At 58.9% G+C, this 15294-nt stretch overlaps 1 protein-coding gene across 1 annotated transcript in view; it reads right to left on the bottom strand.

Annotated features, from left to right (window-relative positions):
- Positions 1-2507: 2507 nt before the first annotated feature.
- The window catches only part of SLC12A7 (solute carrier family 12 member 7), a 49646-nt gene continuing 36859 nt past the window's right edge, over positions 2508-15294 (bottom strand). Inside the window, exons 16-24 of the mRNA XM_081090220.1 lie at positions 14343-14447; positions 13235-13403; positions 11087-11282; positions 10553-10722; positions 10205-10336; positions 9343-9450; positions 8777-8955; positions 5125-5258; positions 2508-4240 (exon numbers count right to left, since the gene is read on the bottom strand). Of these exons, the coding sequence (XP_080946346.1) occupies positions 4149-4240; positions 5125-5258; positions 8777-8955; positions 9343-9450; positions 10205-10336; positions 10553-10722; positions 11087-11282; positions 13235-13403; positions 14343-14447 (1285 nt within the window). The 3' untranslated portion in view covers positions 2508-4148. The remainder of the gene's footprint in view (positions 4241-5124; positions 5259-8776; positions 8956-9342; positions 9451-10204; positions 10337-10552; positions 10723-11086; positions 11283-13234; positions 13404-14342; positions 14448-15294) is intronic.

The following is a 15294-nucleotide window of genomic DNA, read 5'->3' as shown; positions in this document are numbered from 1 at the left end:
TTTTACAGAGGCGCCCGTCATCCCAACCTGGGTCCGTTTCTCAGGGTGCAGAGCCCCTGCACGTGGTTCCACATTCAGGGACCGTATTTAGTTAATCCCAGCAGACACTGCGGCCCCCCACAGCCCTTGGACAGGTGCTTGGATCACCAGATGGCAGGGAAGTTGGGTGGGCCTGAACTCCAGCCTCTGACCCCAGACCATGGTTTTAAGAACCGTTCGTGCGTGCAGTGAACGCCAGCAAACACACCGGAAGCCGAGTGTGTTGCTGCCCGTGAGTCCAAGCTGCAGAGAAGCCTATCATTGTCCAGATGGGAATGACTGCGCCTGCGCGATCCATCCCACCAGCTCCTGCGGGCAGTGGCGACCTCTGGCGGGCAGGGGGCACACACCTTGCCTCCTCAGGATCGTGACATCCACAGCAGAGATGAAAATACAGCCTGGCTGCCAAGCCCGTGTAGCATCGACCGACCTACAAACCAGGAGGTCACGGTTCGATTTCTGGTCAAGGTACATGCCCGGATTGTGGACTCAATCCCCAGTGGGCGGCATGCAGGAGGCATCCGATCGATGATTCTTTCTTATCATTGATGTTTCTATTTCTCCCTCTCCTTTCCTCTCTGCAATCAAAAATATATTTTAAAAAAGAAAAGATAACTGCGCCTGACATGTGAATGAAAGCTTGCGCAGACATTCCCACATATTAACTGTTCATTTCTGGACCGACAACACAAAGACGGTCCTTCCAGGGGCGCTTCAAAGATCAGGGCACTGGAATCCAGTGGGTGGTTGTCTCTGGCCCCCTTCTCCACCAGTCATGCCTATGGGGCAGATGTGAGCGCTGTCCGAGACCTCTGGGTCCCCTGACTCCTGCACCTTCATCCGCCTCTCACTCGGGACAACCTCAAAAAAACAACCAAGTAACAGACAAGCCACAGCCACCCTCTTGTCTCCTGAGCGCTTGACGAGATCCTGGCAAAACAGGGCTTTGGGGAAAGTTGTACCAGAGAGGACCCAGCAATGCCGGGCCAGGGAGGCCGGAGACCAGAGTGGACAGGCGGTGCTGGCCGGGCCCCAGGAGCCTGCGTGTGGGAGGGAGGGGCGGGTGGCATTGAGTGGGGCCCAGAGACCAACCGCACCAGGGTCCACGGCCCAGGCTGGGCTACCTCAAGGAAAGCAGCCCCCAGGGTGGAAGGGGTCCCTCGGAGGGCGACAGGTATAGCTGGCAGCACCTGGTTGGGCCAGGTGCCGGCAGCCTACCCAGCAAGGAGGTGCCTGTCCACCGGGGTAAGTGCAGTGGAGCCGCAGAAGGCCGAGTGCTGCTGCAGCGGCTCAGGGGCACTCACAGGCACTGTGGGTGACACACAACAGTGGTTCTGTCGCATCTCGGCAGTTTGTTTGCCTTTCACACATTTGGGCTCTGGTGTCTCGTGCATCTGCACCCCTTCCCAGGGCTGTCCAGTGGCGAAGGTGCCACGCTGTCTGAGGCCCGGAGTACTCTGTGCTGCACTGGTTATGCCCACACCTGCTTCCCCGCAGACCCCGCTGCGTGGGTGCCCTCAGGTGCATGGCCAAGTCGGGACCCTAGGGCCCTACCATGTCTTCCCACGAGTCTGACAGCGCCTGGGGGCCTGGCCCTTCAACTCCATGACACCCTCACTCCTGTCCGGGAGGCCGGGCCCCTGTGCTCCAGGTCATGGATGTGAAGGTCCCTAGCAGAGACCAAAGGACAGCTGGGCACTCTAGGTCCCTCAGCAGTCCTGTGTCCACCCTTCCCACGGCCCCAGGAGACACGGTTAACAGCTTCACACGCCTGCTCACTACATGGCATCGTGTTCACATTCAAACGGTGCACGCTTCACCATGAGACTTCAGAACATCTTCACCCCAAAAAGAACCCCATGCCCACTGCCACCTTCCCCTCCCCCAGCCCGTTACCTCACCACCAACCACATCCCACTATCCTGCAGTTCACGTAAGTGGGATCATCCGTGATCCGAGGCTGGCTTCTGCCACGCAGCTCACCCGTGGGGTAGCACACGTCAGAGCGCCGTTCCCTTTAACAACTGAGTTAGATGCCAGTGAATACGTTTACGTTTTGTTTAGTCACTTGTCCACGGATGGGTATGCGGGCTGTTCCCATGTTTTGGCTGGTGTGACCAGCGCGCACAAGTGTCTGTGGACACATCCCTCTGGGCTATACACTCAGGAGCGGGATTGCGGGTCACAGTGACTGTTAACAACTTTGGGAGCTTCAGCAGTTTCTCCAGCAGCCACACCTTCACACCACCTGGCGGTTTTCCTGTCCCTTTGGCTCCCCTCCCTCCTGGTGGGCATGACGTGGTCTGGCTGTGATCCTGTGTTAGAATAAGGGGTCCCTCTGGTCACAGGTTTTACTTGCTGATTCTGTCCTGACAGAAATGTCAGCAAACTCCTCCAAGGAAAGGGAGGCGTGGGGGCATCGTCTGCAATTATCTAATTTTTATGCCGAATGAGACACATCAGATTCTTCAAGATAGACTTTATTCTTCTACTAACAAAAACCATACAAAGACAAGGAGCCTGTAAAAAGAACAAAATCCACTTGAACTGGCTGCGGTTACAGTTACACAAAGCTCAGTGTGGGGAGGCTGGGTGGTGCTCACAGACCGAGGACAGGCGGGTGGGGCGGACACGTGACCCCTCACCAGGCATCTGTGAGTGAGACGGTTTTGCTTAACTCAATGCTGAACCAGGACGGTCCAAGTCTGAACCCCACCCCTACCCCCCGCTGGCTGCAGCTACTTGGCACACATTCTGGCCAGTGGCCACTCGGGATGGCAATGCTGGCCCTCTAGGCTGCCCGATGGCTCCACAGAACCATCTAGAAATGCATGCTTAGTCTTTGCCCCGACGTGAAGTCCAGGCCCAGGTCCATTCTCTTGGGACCCCATGGAAGCCTGAGAGAGCCAAGGACGTGGTCCTTCAGGCCTTTCATAGAGACAACCTCTTGGGACCACGCAGAATTGAAATGCCCAGGTGTTTAAAGAAATAAATAAGCCACAGGGGGAGTGAGGCACAAATTACTGCAGCATCTACAGTGCACGTGTTCACAACCACAAGCAGAAAGACCACAAGGTAAAGTGCGAAGTCCACGGATCACTAAAAGGTACCGCGTCAGTGCCCTAAACACAGCTGTCGCCACCCCTCCGTGCGGTGGAGGGACCAGGCTGCAGCCGGACAACTCAGTGCATGTGCCCTTCCCGCCCCAGGACCCCCACAGCCTCGGCAGGTACCCCTCCCCGGAGCCCGAGGGGGGACATGGAGGTCACAGGAGCAAGTGTGTCAGACGCTGAACTGCGTGGTGTGCTCACGGTTCTGAAGGTGTGAACACCCGGCTTTTACAGTTTCCGTGTCTCAGAAATGTGCCCACAGGGCCGGGCCGCCAGTGCTTCTGAGAGGCTGAAGTTCCCAGCAGCGCACACCTGGGCTCAGAGGGCTCATCGGGGTGCTTTCCCTCAGAGGTTCCTGGGGCACAAGCCCAGCTGGACAACCCACCTCATGTTCCCACACAACCACGTTCCCTTACCAGCGGTCCCCAACGAGACGGGCACCTGACCAATGCCACCAGCAGAGCCAGGGATGTGGGCGTGGGCGGCTGGCCTCTCTGCCTTACGTATGGAAACAGACAAGGACATCCAACAGAACAGACAGATCGGGGGCTGCTGGAGAACCTGTACTGAGCCCTCAGCCACAGGCTGACCTTTCGCCTTCATACAGGGACCCTAATGGCCCCAGGGTCAACTTCAGACCAGGTGTGGCTTCTTATGAATGTCCTGGATGGGGGAGAACTGAAATGTGACGCAGCCCCAGCCCGGGCGGGACGGCCAGGAGAATGAATTCTAGAATCCAGAGGCTCGGTGCCTGGCCCTCACCAGGGGGGCGGCCCGGCCCCAGGCACTCGAAGCCTCCTGTAGGAGCACCCGGAGCACCATGGGCATCTCATCTCCCCTCGGCCTCGAGGAAACCTTTCCAGTCATGCGCTGGCTCCCAGCTGGCACAGGAGAGCCGGATGGTATTCTAGAAACTTCTGTAGGAAGCCACGCTGGCAGGTCAGGCTGTGGTCTGTGCTGGACACAACCCCTGTGCCTGCCCAGCGAGCTTCCGGAGCGTTAGGAGTAGATGGTGATCACCTCCCGGCCACTGCCCCGGACCAGGAGCACCCTGTTCAGCCCCTCGGTCAGGACCTCGAGGAACTCCATATCTGGGGTGGACGGAGTTAAGGCCATAGCTGATCCCATGGGACACGTAGCCTAAAGCGTGAGAAGAGTGACTTACTCAGGGTCCTCTGTTGTTAGGATTCGGTCTGAGAAAGAGGGTGAGGGCAGAGTCAGGGAAAGCTGGGGGGTGGGGGTGGGAAAGACACCCAGGGAAGGCAGGGGTCCCAGGAATGCAGCTGGAGGCACTGACCCCACCCAACAAGAGGCCTCCACTGACACAGGTGGTCTAACTGCGAACCTAGAAGAGACCCCTGCCCTCCCAGGGGCTCTGGGTGCAGACCCACCAGGAGGGATGTGCCTGACAGCTGTGTCCACTGTCCAGCAAGACACCCAGAGAGACCGGGACATGCTGGTCACCAGGACATAAACCCCTAACTGGTCAGCAAGAAGCTTGAACCTGAGAGCCAAGCTGCGGACTCCTCCTGCTCACCTCTTCCCTGCACACCCAGGGGAGGGTGGGGGAGGATGGTCCCAGGCCCCACCCCTAGGCAGCCTGCAGCCTGTGGCAGCTGACACCCATCTAGAGGCTAACAGACCAGTTTGGGGCAGGGCTGGCCTGTGACCTCTGAGGTCACAACCTCCCACTCTGTGGCTGGCACACCCCGATCAACTATGTGGGGTCAAAGGGCCCATGTGGGGACACAGGGCTCAATGGATAGAAAGGTGTTTAAAGGGCATCAAGGTGCCGAGGGGGCTCAGAGCTGAGCCTGGGCAGAGCCTGTGAACCAGTCACCCAGGCCTGGTCCGTCCCAGAGATGCCCGACAGGCCTCAGGCAAACACCAGGACAGGAGCCTGCCAGGCGGTGCTCGGAGCCCAGAGCCCACCCCACCTGCCTCCTGCCCCAAGATGGCATCTGGGAAAGGATACAGTTCTCATCCCCCTGCCGGTTTTTGGGGGGCCCCGGCATGTTCAGCAGGACCAGCTGGGCATCCTGGGACTTATTCAGGACGACACCGTTGAGCTTCACAGCCGTGTGCATCCTCCTGACGTTGGACTGGTTCCTGCAAAAGGACAGCAGTCACTCTGCACCCCCCGCCCACGATGCTGGGCACCAGGCTAGGTCTGAACCCCCATCCGCCCCACTTCGCTCGCATTAGAAAGGGCCGAGTGGAAACAAATCCGATTCGCACGGACTCACAGCCCTGAGGCTGCATGGGCGGTGAGTCCATGGGCGGAGGACCCTTTTGGGGATAGAGGGCAGGGAGGGGGATTCACTCAGCAACCAGAAGGCTTTGGCCTCACGACACTTCAGACTGAGGCTCACTAAAGCTGCCGAGCGTCTAGTTTACAAGCAGCTGTCCACACAGGCGGAAACAAATGCTTCGGGGGGGGGGGGGCTAGCTGTCTGGGCGCAGAAAGGCGCTCACACATCGGGGGCTCTGAACTGTGTCCACTGGAATCCCTGGCGTGGCGGCCCAACCTTGCTTTAAACACGACCCTGAGGTGAGTTTGCTAAACCCAGTGCACACGCCAACCTCTCACATCCTGACACAGGCTGGGGTCCGAGGAGCCCAGAGGTAGAGGGGAAGAAGCCAGGCCCCCGCACCTGGCTCCCACCCCCACTACAGTCTGAAGTCCGGTACCAGCGCCTGAGGTCCTGGCCAAGGATGTGGCCACTGTGAGCTCCAGTCTGCTCTGGGTCCTCCTGGGTGCTGCTGCTCTTGGCTCCGTCTGAAGGACAAGAGCTTCCAACGCTCCACGACCCTGTGTCGCGGGGCCTCACTCACTACCCAGCTCTCCACACTCCACACATCTAGGGAGACTGCAGACCACACCTCCAGCTCGCCAGGCACTCAGGCCCCCGTGGGTCCCCAGCCAGGTGGCCACGGGTCCCCTCTCTAGGGGATTGCTCCAATGAGCACTCGGGAGCAGCTGTCTTTGGAGCCCGCCCACCTCAAAGCATTTGCATCTTCCTGTGCTGGACAGTTCTGGGGTCACACACGGGGGATCTGTGGCCAGCCTCAGGACATCCAGTCTGGCTGCAGCCCTTCTACAAGGGCACTGTGCCCGGGACACGAGAGGGACGGCGGGCAGACAGACAACAGACAGAGGCCGCACACGAGGGGTCGGGAAAAGGCCTGCAGGACAAAGGCCCAGGCCGTACTCTTTGAACAACTCAACCCTTCAACCCAATAAACCTGATTATAACCACCAATTATTACCAGCAGGAAAACAGGGACACAGACCCTTTATTTTCTCCCTCCAATTCCATCTGATAAAATTAGAGATCGGGTCTCTGTCCGAGGCACAGCCGGGACCTCTCATCACAACAACCATGAATTAGGTGCCCGGAGAGACCACAATTACCAGTGTGCTTGGGGAGGGCTGCAATTCCAGAAACGCATGTGTGAGGTATTAAAGGGTCTCTTAGGGCTGAGAGTTTGAAAGCACATATAATCTTAAAATCAGAGGGTTGGGTCTGGAAGGACCCGTGGCTCCAGAACAAAGTGACCCCGGTGCAGGTCAAAGGCCCAAACAGGGACAGGGTGGCCCTCACGTCTCCAGAAGCTAAGAGTCTGGGAGTCCACAAAGTCGGAAAGGTATCAGAGACACCGATTCTGCCTGAGGGAGAAGAGCTTTCGAAACAGGGTTTCAGAGGGGAATTAAGTCCAGGGTGGGGGTAGGTGGGGGGGACAGGGGTGGTAAGTCAAATGGCGACTCTGGTCCCTGGTGGCAACACGGCGAGGACTGAGGGAACGCTGAAACAACACGCGCTTGCAGACCCCGGAGAGCCAGCAAACCACCCCGAAGTGCACGTGCCCTGGGGACACCACCGTAAGGCACGCACATGTCAGGGTGGGCCGACCTCCCACCTTCCGAAGCTTCTCCCAGCCTAACCCTGGGAGGGCCGGGCAGGAGTGCGGCCCTGGAGGGACGGACACCCACAGGCTCAGTTCTGCCCAGGAAGCGGCCTCTTCCTGGTTCATTCTCTTCTGAGCCCCCAGGCCTGGGGGTCCACTCTGACCCCTGCTCCAGGCAGGGGTTGGGGGTTCGGGTGCATGGAGCCTGTCCTGAGCCCACGGGTGCCGCACAGGGGTCTCAGCAGGCCCAGGGTTCCACAGCGCTTTAGGGAGGAACCCTATCCTGTGTCTACCTGTTTGTTTGTTTAATTTCTAGACTTGGGGGGGGGCGGGGGGATCTTAATGAACCAACACTGTTACCTAATTCACTCAGGTTTAGGGGTCAAAAAAGGAAGTGGAGCCCCCAAGACCCCAGAGTTCGCTGTGAACACTGCCTTGGACTGGGCCACCGCAGGAGAACACAGCCCAACAGCTCCTGGGGCAGCCAGGGAATGAGGGACACAACAGAAAAAGAGGGACGGACAGATGGACCAACAGCAGCTTCAGGGGGCCCTCCCTCCCCCCTGGCCAGCCTGGCCCCGGCCCCCTGTCTGTGGGACTAAGTCCCGCCCTGACCGTACAGAGAATTCATCCACATCCCTTTTCACACAGACGTTAGAGAACAGCAGCTTCCCACAGGGTGAAAAGGCGTCGGATGTGGGGGGCACAGGAAATCCTGTCCCCGCAGAGCTGAGGTTTGGTATCTGAGTGCCTTGATCCAGGGATGTGGATGAATCAACTAACAGCTACCAAGACACATACTTCCGCTCGGAGCCGGCTCAGGACCAACCGGCCCAGATCTCTGTGCTTCTGCGGAATTTAGAGAATGAATGTCAGGAATGTGCCGTGAGCCGCTCTGAATGGAGAAGAGCAATTAGACAGGAAATAACGGAAAGCTACAGCAGCGGTGAGCAAGCGCCGCCTGCACACGGACACGCACGCACGCACAGCACGCACACACGGGTTACTCGGGGTACGTGGGTCAGGCATGCGAAGCAAGCAGGCTAACAGATACCCTAAACCAGGTGAGTGACTTACAGGTTTCCCCATTCTCTACATGGAAGAGAAAACAGAGAGAATATGTTACTTCAGCAGTGATCACGGTAAACACTTTTAAACAACTGTAGGCTCATCCCAGGCTGCCCTTTCCTGGCCTACCTTGGTCTTCTCTGCGAGGGTCCTAGAAAGCCTGCAGGCCCTTCCCAACCACCTGGGCTTTAGGTCTAGCCCTCCGCTAACGGCCCCAGGGAGGCGCTGCTCCGCCCTCCAATCCGGGACACAGGGGCTGTGTGACTATGACGCAACCCAGACCCGTTCCTGGGGCCCAGCCACACTGTCCTCCACGGGCACCTCTGCCAGCCCTGGCGGTTCTCAGCTCAACGCCACAGGTGGGAGCCAAGGCAGGGGGACAGGACCTGCATCATCAGCAGGTCCAAGCTGGGAGTTCTGACCCGTCCAGGAGCCCTCACTTCTAGCTGCTGTAGATTCACCAAGAACAGTCGGTAGCCCCATGACTGACTCACTGCCCAGGCCCAGCCACCCAGCCCCGGGAGGACACTGCGGCCCCTGGGCTGGCTCCCTGCCCTCCAGGCCTGCCAGCCTGCAGCTGTGCGCCCGCTGCCCGTCACAGGCAACACAGGGAGGCGGGAGCTGCCACCGGGCCCCAGGCTGCCACTCACGGCTTCAGGCTGAAGAGGTCTTTGAACCCGGACATGTTGGCCTCTCTGTTCTTCAGCTTCTCGGCGATCAGCTTCTCCTTCGTCCAGGTCATCTGCACTTTGTCGGGCGTGGAAGGGGCTCGGGCCCTGGTGGCCACCACAGAATGGGATGCGGTGTTCCGGTCGTGAATTAGCTGAGCCTGGAGGGAGGGCAGGGGCAGCAACAGGACTCACCACAGCAGGTCTCCAAACCTCCCGGGGAAGAGTGAGCATGGACGGGAGGAGCCGCTGGCCCACGGAACCAAGGTTTGTGCCCAACTGAAACCAGAGACCCCCGGACGGCCTCCCAGTTGGGGTCCTAGTGATGCCCCCACTCCCACCAGTCCACCCTCCCCCTGGGCTTCCAGGCCAAATTCATCACTTCCCTCTCCTCCTTCACCGTCTCCTCCTGCCCCAGCTCGGAAAGCTGGCTCAAAGTGACCGCAAAGACCCTGGTCCCCACAGCCCGGGGGGGTCTGGAGGAACAATGGGTCCTGCACCCGCACCCATGTGACTGGCCCCTCTACTGAGGGTTCGGGCCCACACACCTCCCTCTCCCGCTCCGTCTTGGACAGCTGCATCTGCTTCAGCATCTGGCTCCTCTGCTCCATGACCAGCGTCTTCTCATAGGTGAAGGCGGAGATGTCGTTCTCAACCTAGAACACCCCAGGACACAGCAGTAAACTCAGGGTGGACAGAACGCGATGCTCTCACCACAGGTCACCGCCTCAGGTGGAGCAGGCACTGAAACAACAGGTGGCCCGGCCCCTCCCTCTGTGGCTCAGAGCCCCCAGCCCAGTAAGGGTGAGCGTGTGTGCACGTGTGAGTGCATGTAAGTGTGATCCCGTGTGTGGGTAAGCATGTGCGTGTGGGTGTACATGTGCGAGTGAGTGAGCATATATATGAATCAGCATGTGAGTGTGTGTAAGCACATCTGTGGGTGAGCCTGTGCACAAGTGTGTATAAGTGAGAGAGTGTGTGTGTGTGTGTGTGCACGGACATGACGATGGTGAACGTGAGCATGTGAGGAAGAGTATGAGACTGTGTAAGCGCCCGTGTGTGTGAACAGCCCTCACAGTTCTCTGTCTTCATCACCTGGGACAGGTAAAATGTCACATTCCCCTGACAGGACAAACTAGAGGGCAGGCCACCTCTGGGAGTCTTCCTCTCACACAAAACCCAGGCCACCCATGGGGAAAACATCAGGCAAACCTAACCTGGGGGACAGTTTACAGAGCACCCGAGTCCCTCTAAATGCCATGGTCGCAAAGGAAAAGAGAGAGAACTGTCACATCCCAGAGGAGGGCGTGCAGCACGGGGCCCTGAAACAGAAAAGGGCCTGGGGAACGTGAACAAAACAGCACAGCCAGCAGCCCCGCCAGCAGCCCCCCACCGAGCCCAGGCCCTCACCATCTCCACCACCTCCACCTCCGCGCTGATCCGGAGGTGGTACAGGAACGTCTGCAGGTCCTTCTTCATCTGGATGCTGTTGTCGTCCACCTGCGCGACCGTGAAGATGCGCATCCGGCACTTCCTCCACACCTGGGGGGATGGGCATCCGCACTCAGGCAGCTTCTGGCACGCTGGCCCCACGGCCCACCTCGGGGGACACAGGCCACCCAGGGTCTCCCACCTCATGTGACTCCCCCTGGCACTCTCCGACAGTGTAACCCCCACCCCACCAATGAATGGCCCCCGACCTCCCCCCTGTGACCCGACCCCCACCTGTGAGCCACGCCACGTGACCCCCGCTCCCACCTTGTGCTGCCGCAGCAGGAAGGGCAGCAGCATGAGCAGGCCCCCGTCGTGTACGATCCACCACACGTCGATGTGCCCATCGCTGAAGCGTTCCTGGTTTTGCGGAAACAGGTCCACGTTTTTGGCCACCAGCAGGGCCTGCTGCGCGGCCGTGGTGTCGCGAACGGTGTCTGTGGAGGCAGCACACGGGTCAGCAGGGCCTCGGCAGCACTGCACACGCCATGGAGACGCTGGGCACCAGCCAGCGGAGGCGGCCACAGCGTCCCCACGAAGCCCACACTTGGGGCGGCTCCAAAGGCAGCGCTTGCTCCATCAGCAGCTCGGCAGCTGGCACAGGGGTGTGGGCGGCCAAGCCAGGTACCTCCCCAGGGATGGCCAACTGGGGGGCATAGTTGGGAGAAAGGGAGAGGGTGGCTCAAAGGACCATTTGCTTTTCAAATGTTTTCAAGTGAAATAGCACAGCCTGGGGCCCCAACAGGCCTCCGGGGAGCAGGCTAACCCTGACACCCACACACTGTGGGAGACGTTACCCACCAACAAAGTTCTTCCAGGAGAAAGGGTTGTCCTCCTCCTTCCAGGACTCGGGCCAGGCCATGAGCACCGTGTTGTGCTTCATGCCCCCCAGGCCAGCCGACTGGATCAGGTGGGACATGCCATCCCGCAGGTTGGAGGACACAACCAGCTGGCAGAAGCCTTTGGTCTTCTCAACGCCCATCAGGGACCGGATGTTCTAGGGAGAGGCCAAGAGTCAGTGCCATAGTGCCCACGGCGCAGACCGGGCGCCAGCCCACCACAAGGGGCCAGGGCAGCCTGGGCGGACCCCACACCAACATCACCGTCTCAGGTAAGGCCACAGGCTCAGCGTGGGTGGGGCCTGTGGTACCAGATTTAGGACCTGGCAATGCTCCAGGGGACCCCCTGCCTGTGTGTGCCTGCGGCCATGCATGTGCAGGAGAGGGGAGGGATGGTCAGTGCGGGGAAAAAACTTGAGGTGGTTCTTTCAACATGATCTATATGTCTCACAAAACGGCCCACTATTTCACTGGAACACGTTGAGCCCAGGGTTAAACACCTGGTTTGTTGAGAACTTCACTAGACCACATCAAAGCTAACCACTCTTCTAAGAAAAAATGTGGTACTCCACAGGCTCAGGATGAAATACCAGGTGCCCACCAGGTGCCCCGCCGTGTGCAGCTTCTGTCTGCTCGGTCACCAGGCATCTGACCAGCCAGCTCGATATCAGAGGAGGCCCAACTCAGTGACCAACAGCATGTCTTCCATGAAAGCAATGCCACGGGCAGATGCTGGTCTTCCTGGCCACGCTGAGCAGCCCACAGAGGCCAGGCTCAGGCTTGCTTTAGGCAGAGCCACGAGCCACAAGCCACAAGCCACAGAGACGCACTCCCGGCCCCGAGACCAATGGGACCAACCGCTGGATTTCAAACTCCTCACGTGTCTGCCTCCTAAAATGGGAATGTCTCTCCCAGGTCTGCCCCACGTTGTACTTTGGAACACAGATCACTTGTTTTCTTAAGTCTCGGAGGTCTGTGGACAGAGGAATTCAGCCCAGGATGAACTATACCCAGAAGTGCACCAATACTCAATTAAAATGATGGAGATGAGATTCGGGACCTCTGATAGCCAGATGGGATTCTGGGCTGAACTGATAATGAGCAGGGGCTGGGGAGGGTGTTGGGGTAAGATGAATGTATTCTGCACATAAGAGAGATGAGCATTTTGGGGTTCAGAGGACAGACTATCGTGGGTTGATGGTGGCCCCCAAAAAGATATGCCTGAATCCTAACCTTGAAGACCTGTGAATGTGGCCTTAAACATTCAAAGACCCTGGAAAAAGGGTCTTTGCAGGTAAGAATCCTAAGATGAAGAGACCATCCTGCATCACCCAGGTGGCCTTGAATCCAGTGACAAGTGTCCTTATAAGAGACAGAAGAGGAAAGACAGAGGCACAGAAGCAAAGACAGGAACAGAAATGTGAGGAATGTGGCCACAAGCCCAGGGACACCTGGAGCCTCCAGGGCTGAAGGTGGCAGGAAGGGTCCTCCTTGAAGTCTTGGGAGGGGGTAGGACCCTACAACACCTTGATTTTGGACTTCCGGCCCGAAGAGAGCAAGGATAAACCTGCTGTCAGCCCCTCAGGTGTGATGAGTTACAGCCACTGTAGGCAGGACATTCATACAAAGGGCTAGAGTCACTCCCTCCCTTGGCTTTGCTGAGACCTCAGAGCCTCTGAGCAGGCAAACCCAGCAGGACAGGGACCTCCAACGAGGAAGGAAACGGATTGGAGCTGGGCCATCACGAGGGCTCCAGAGAAACCGGAACATCAGGACCTTTCCGAGGTTTGAGCTCAACGGCCCTGGGCGCCGCCGGGCCTGCAGCCTCCTGAGCGTCACCTGCACTGGCTGTCTCCTTAAGGTCTCAGAGCAGCGCATCTTGGGGGCATTTCTTAAGCAGTTTTCAGTCTTCCATGTTTCAAACTCAAAGGCCACTGTCTTTTCTTAGACCAGAGATAGCAAAACACGCAACACTGTGCCTGGGGCATCGGCGATGGGAGACCTTCACCTGCAGCCCAGGCAGACACGGCCTGCCCGCACCCTCTCCGCCCCCTTCACAGGCCACCCTGGTTCCACATCCGTCTTCCAGTTCAAGTCTGTGCCCACCCACCTCCTCAGCCTGCTGGGCCTCCACATGCTTGTCCAGGTAGGTCCCCTCCAGCACAGAGCCCACGATGGTGAGGCCCTTGCCAGCCTTGAGCTGCGTGGTGAAGGACAGCAGGCGGGGGTGCTTCACACACTGTTCAGAGTCCAGGTTCAACATCACCAGCACCTGGGGCCTGTGTAGGGATAGCAGTTACCGTGGCAACTCACCACCACACACTCATCAGTGGACATGTTGAGACAGGTAGGACAAGTGAAACAGGTGAACAGATGGGATAGGTGAACAGATAGGATAGGTGAACAGGTGGGACAGGTGGACAGGTGGGACAGGTGGACAGATGGGACAGGCGAACAGGTGGGACAGGTGGGCAGATGGGACAGGCGAACAGGTGGGACAGGTGGGACAGGTGGGACAGGTGAACAGGTGGGACAGGTGGGACAGGTGGGACAGGTGAACAGGTGGGACAGGTGGACAGGTGGGACAGGTGGGACAGGTGGACAGGTGGACAGGTGGGACAGGTGGACAGATGGGACAGGTGGACAGGTGGGATAGGTGAGCAGTTGGGACAGGTGGACAGATGGGACAGGTGGACAGGTGGGATAGGTGAGGAGTTGGGACAGGTGGACAGGTGGGACAGGTAAACAGATGGGACAGGTGAATAGTCAAATGCCGCCTGGGGCCCCTGAGCCTGAGGCTCCTGCTGAAAACCCCAGTGGGCACCTCCTGTCCCTGCCTGTTAACTCCTCAGGTAAGTGCAGGAGGGGAGACCAAGGACTTTCAGTACAGATTAAATTCCCTCCCCCACTCCCTTCCCAGAAGTGAGAAGAGGGCACAGCCCAGCTGTTGCACGCTGAAGTCCTCCATCCCGGGTGCCCCTGGGAAAGCTAACCACTCCCCACACCCGCAGCTCAGGCCCAGCCTAGAGCCAGCACCAGCCTCCAGATGTCTGATCAGACACAAGCTGATCACACCCCTCCCCCTCAACCCCAGGGATGGAGGGAAGGCACTCGAAGCTTCTGAGACATGTTCCCTAACAAGAGGAGGACCAGTTTCTAAGTCTGACTTTGGAAACAAGTGCTCCATGGGATCAGAGGGCAGGGCCGCCGGCACTCACCTCCAGTTCTTGGTGTGGGGGGTGCCGTGTTCCACACGCAGCAGGGCGTAGCGGGCAGCATTGAGCGACAGCCCCCTGATGCCATCGCCCCACTCCTTCTCAGCCCTGCGGAGGAAGGGGCGGCAGTGAGGCCCCCCACAGCACACTCAGAAGGTGCCCGCAGGGCGGCGCCCAGAAAGCTGCCTTGGGGTCTCTGCACTTCTGTGACAGAGGAGGGGCTAGCAGGCAGGCCAAGAGCAGGAGGAGCAGGACATGGGGGAGGGGCACCCTGGCAGGAAGGGGTGGGGGAGGTGACCCTGGCATCTGTAAGGGACCTCAGATGGGCCAACTGGGGGAACTGCAGGAGAAGGTGTGGCAGGGGCTGATGGGCAGGCAGAGACCTGGGCAGAGCTGGCTCCAAAAGATTGGGCTTCACCAGCATGAGCCTCAGACCCTCCTTCCAAACCACAAGAGCTGGGACAGAGCTTCTGGCAGCCGCCCACCTGCCACCTGGCCAGGGGGCCCACCTCCCTGAGAGGCCCCACTCCACCCCGCAGGGACCAGGGCGGCTGGGGAACCGCCCAGTGAGGAACTACAGGCTCTGAGATACAGGTAACCTATGGGTACTATGGTTGCCCTCGGCTTTGTTTTTTATTGACAGTGTGGTTTCTGGAAATGTTGGAACCTGTCACACATCAGTGCTGCCATCCGGTGGATTCTTGTTTCCAAGAAGCACACTAAAACATGGCGTTTATATATAGACACAGATAAACCTAATGTTGTGTCTCACAACATGGGATCAGTTGAGAACAGCAGACGTGGCAGCTCTCCACCTGTCCACTGATATGACGGCTGCAGCTGAGATCCTGCCCAGGTCCCTCTGCACCCTCCGGTCCAACGCCCCCGCCCCCCCTCAGGGAGGCCCCACTCTGAGAACATGCCCCGGTTGGCAGGGACCCTGTGGCCCGCAGAG

Source organism: Myotis nattereri, assembly GCF_964212035.1.
Source record: "Myotis nattereri genome assembly, chromosome: 4".
Lineage (NCBI taxonomy): Eukaryota > Metazoa > Chordata > Mammalia > Chiroptera > Vespertilionidae > Myotis > Myotis nattereri.
This window is presented reverse-complemented; position numbering and strand designations above follow the sequence as displayed.